The sequence below is a fragment of the Monoraphidium neglectum genome, assembly GCF_000611645.1.
Source record: "Monoraphidium neglectum strain SAG 48.87 unplaced genomic scaffold scaffold05282, whole genome shotgun sequence".
In the NCBI taxonomy this organism is placed as follows: Eukaryota; Viridiplantae; Chlorophyta; class Chlorophyceae; order Sphaeropleales; family Selenastraceae; genus Monoraphidium; species Monoraphidium neglectum.
The window spans coordinates 1-3368 of NW_014008348.1; the positions used below are offsets into that span (position 1 = coordinate 1).

General features: G+C 64.5%; 1 protein-coding gene across 1 annotated transcript; it reads left to right on the top strand.

Annotated features, from left to right (window-relative positions):
• Positions 1-1242: 1242 nt before the first annotated feature.
• On the top strand, positions 1243-3347 carry MNEG_15389 (1-deoxy-D-xylulose-5-phosphate synthase; the record flags this gene model as incomplete). Its single annotated transcript, XM_014036140.1, has 3 exons — positions 1243-1272; positions 1835-2273; positions 2794-3347. 3 exons carry the CDS (start codon positions 1243-1245, stop codon positions 3345-3347), a joined length of 1023 nt encoding a protein of 340 aa, XP_013891594.1.
• Between the last annotated feature and the right edge of the window lie 21 nt (positions 3348-3368).

Here is a 3368-nt window from a genome sequence, read left to right on the forward strand (position 1 = left end):
GGGGGGGGGGCGCGCGGGGGCACAAGAGGGGAAAGGTGGGGTGCTGCTGGAGCTGCCGCGAAAAGCCCGTCGCAGGTGGGCTGCTGAGCATGGCTTGCGCTGTTGAGCATCCAGCACGGCTTGGCCGGCGAGCGGCGCCAGCAGGGCTGGTTCCTTCACGCCCGCCCCCATTCAATGCGCGCCTCACCTCCCATGTTCTCCACCTTCCACCTCCTATCTCCCTGTGGGCGCCAGACTCGGTATGCGGCGGCGGCGCCCCCGCCCCGAAGGTGCCCGCCGACGAGGTCACATCCGTTCGCGCCGCGCGCGCGCCCACACCCTCTGCGGCGACCGGCCCGCCGTCCCACACGCCCTCGGAGCAGCCCCAGCCCTCGGGCGCGGCGCCCGCATCCACCTTCTCGGGCGAGCCGCTCGGCTCCAGGCGCTGAGGCAAGGGGGCCGCAGCCCGCGGGGCGCATACAGAGCGAAGGCAGCCGACGGCTGGGCAAGCGGTCCCGAGTCGCAATGTTGAGCGGCCGGTGCAGTAGATTGGGCGCAGGCGTGGCTCTCATGCTGAGCTCAAGAGTTGCTCCTGGGGCTGCCCCCTGCAGATGCAGGACCATCGCAAGCATGCATTACATACAGGTCAAGTGTAATGCATCAGCAACCCTCGGCTGAATGAGAAGAGGGCTGACTTTGAGCTCAACATGGTTCAGGAGGGTTGGTGTATGTAGTTTGGGGGTTGGTATGCAGGAGTGAGGCCTGTCCTCAACTGCCAACTGCGCACGGCCGACAGCAATCAAAATTGGGTGCCACCTTCATGGCGCAGGCAGGCCAAGGGCGCGCTGTGCAGACGCAAGCGAGTGCTCACGTCAGGTTCCTACATTCCAACGTGCATCTCACCGTGGGGTCGCGTCTGCTGACTGGGACTGAGTGGCATGTGCAGGGGGCCGGCGGTCGTGCAACCGAGCCGACCCCCGCACCAACCCGCCCTCCCTCTTGCCTTCCAGCCTGATCTTCACGACCGCGGGGATGTTGAGAAAGCCTACCTGCTTTCCTGACTATATACGCCCTCCCAAGTGCAAAACGGCCAACGCCTGCCCACATCCCAGAATCGAGACAGGTTATTCAAGCAGATCTGGTAGTCCGTTTCCTGCGGCATCACTTTCGGAACCCCGAGCTCTGTGCTCGCTATCGTTCGGCCCGCTGTCTGAAGCCCGCTGCCAGCCCCTCCCCCCCTCGCCCTGAGGGCCCCACCTCGCGATGCAGTGCTTCAAGGCGCACGGCATGCAGGTGAGGGACAGTGCCATTATAACCGCTGTATGTGGCCTGCAGCTTGCCATCCCGCGGGCAGCGGGCTTACTGGTGGTGGTGCACTGCAACACTGATGCGCGCAGGCCCAGCTGGAGAGGAGCGCCGGTCGGGCCAGGCCGTGCGCGTCAGGTGAGAAAATATGCACATTATTTTCAGCAATCAACGGCGTTGCAGGACACAGCGTAGTGCAGCTCGTCGAGCTAGCACCCTTTCGGCTTGTGTGATCCAGCTGTGTTGCACGGCTGACGTCGGCCGGCAGAAATCATATCGGATTAGGCATTGGCATCCCAGTCTTGATGGGGCCAGCCGTCAGGGTGTGGCTGCACGGTGCACCCTGCGCGCGCGGCGCGCGCAGCGTCGCTGCATTGGCCGACGTCAATATGTAGGGCTTGCGCGGTGGCAGCAGCGATGGCGTCTGCGGCTGGGTTGGGCTGCACAATCAGTATTCCGCTGTTCATAAATACCCACATGCACGTATCGTTCATCTCCAGGCCGCTCGCAGCCGGTTGGCCGCCGCACACCGGTGCCTGTGCGCGCACAGCAGCAGCAGCAGCAGCAGCAGCAGCCGTCAGCGTCCTCTGCGCAGCCTGCGGCATCTGAGTACCGCCCCGAGACGCCGCTGACGTCTTGGGACAAGATCAGTGCTGAGGACATTGACTCATGGGACGAGCAGACCGGTCCCGCCACGCCCCTGCTGGACACGGTTGAGTACCCGGTGCACATCAAGAACTTCAACAGCCAGCAGCTCAAGCAGCTGTGCAAGGAGCTGCGCTCTGACGTGGTGCACACGGTCAGCCAGACGGGCGGGCACCTGAGCAGCAGCCTGGGCGTGGTGGAGCTGACGGTGGCGATGCACTACGTGTTCAACGCGCCCGACGACAAGATCATCTTTGACGTCGGCCACCAGTGCTACATCCACAAGATGCTGACCGGCCGCCGCAAGCAGATGCGCACCATCCGCCAGACCAACGGCCTCTCAGGTGCGGGCTGGAGCGGACGCGGAGCAGGGGTGCGTCGGCGCGAGGGACTACAGCATCCAGGGGCGAATGTGTCGAACGGGGCTGAGGCGCAGGGCAGCGTTCATGGCAGCTTCTCAGCCTGTGTAGGGTATTGGGAGACTCATCGTGCTGAACCAGCGAATCAGCACAGCAGCAATGGGCTTGTTTTCGGCAGACGGGGTCGCATCATCAACGGTTGAGGAGTGCAGGGACATGGTGCCAGCTGATGGCGGCGGGGGGTGTGCTGCCACCGCCGTGCTCAACTAGTGCGATAGTGAGGGGCGGCCTTGCATGTGACATCAGGCCGCATTTAAGCCCAGTAGTTGGTTGCACATCGTTCCCCCTGCCAACGCCCTGTAATCACCCGTGTTTTGGCCCCTGGGCATCCAGCATTGCCTCTCCTTCTCATTGTCCCTTCCCCCACACACAACCTCCCATGCGCACACTGGCCCGCCACCAGCCACCCACACATCCGCCTCCCCCAAACCCTGTCGCCCCCCAGGCTTCACCAAGCGCGCCGAGAGCGAGTACGACCCCTTTGGCGCGGGCCACAGCAGCACCAGCATCAGCGCGGGCCTGGGCATGGCCGTGGGCCGTGACATGAAGGGCAAGCGCAACCACGTGCTGGCCGTCATCGGCGACGGCGCCATCACGGGCGGCATGGCGTACGAGGCCATGAACCACGCAGGCTTCCTGGACAAGAACATGATCATCATCCTCAACGACAACCAGCAGGTGTCGCTGCCCACGCAGTACAACGGGAAGAACCAGGACCCCGTGGGCGCGCTGTCGTCGGCGCTGGCGCGCCTGCAGGCCAACCGGCCGCTGCGCGAGCTGCGCGAGGTGGCCAAGGGCATCAGCAAGCAGCTGCCGGCGCCGCTGCAGGTGGCCACCAGCAAGATCGACGAGTATGCGCGCGGCATGATCAGCGGTAGCGGGTCGACGCTGTTTGAGGAGCTGGGGCTGTACTACATCGGCCCCGTGGACGGCCACAACGTGGACGACCTCGTCGCGGTGCTGTCAGAGGTCAAGGCCGCGGAGACGGTGCGGTTTTGATCAAGGGGTTCTGAAGTGGGG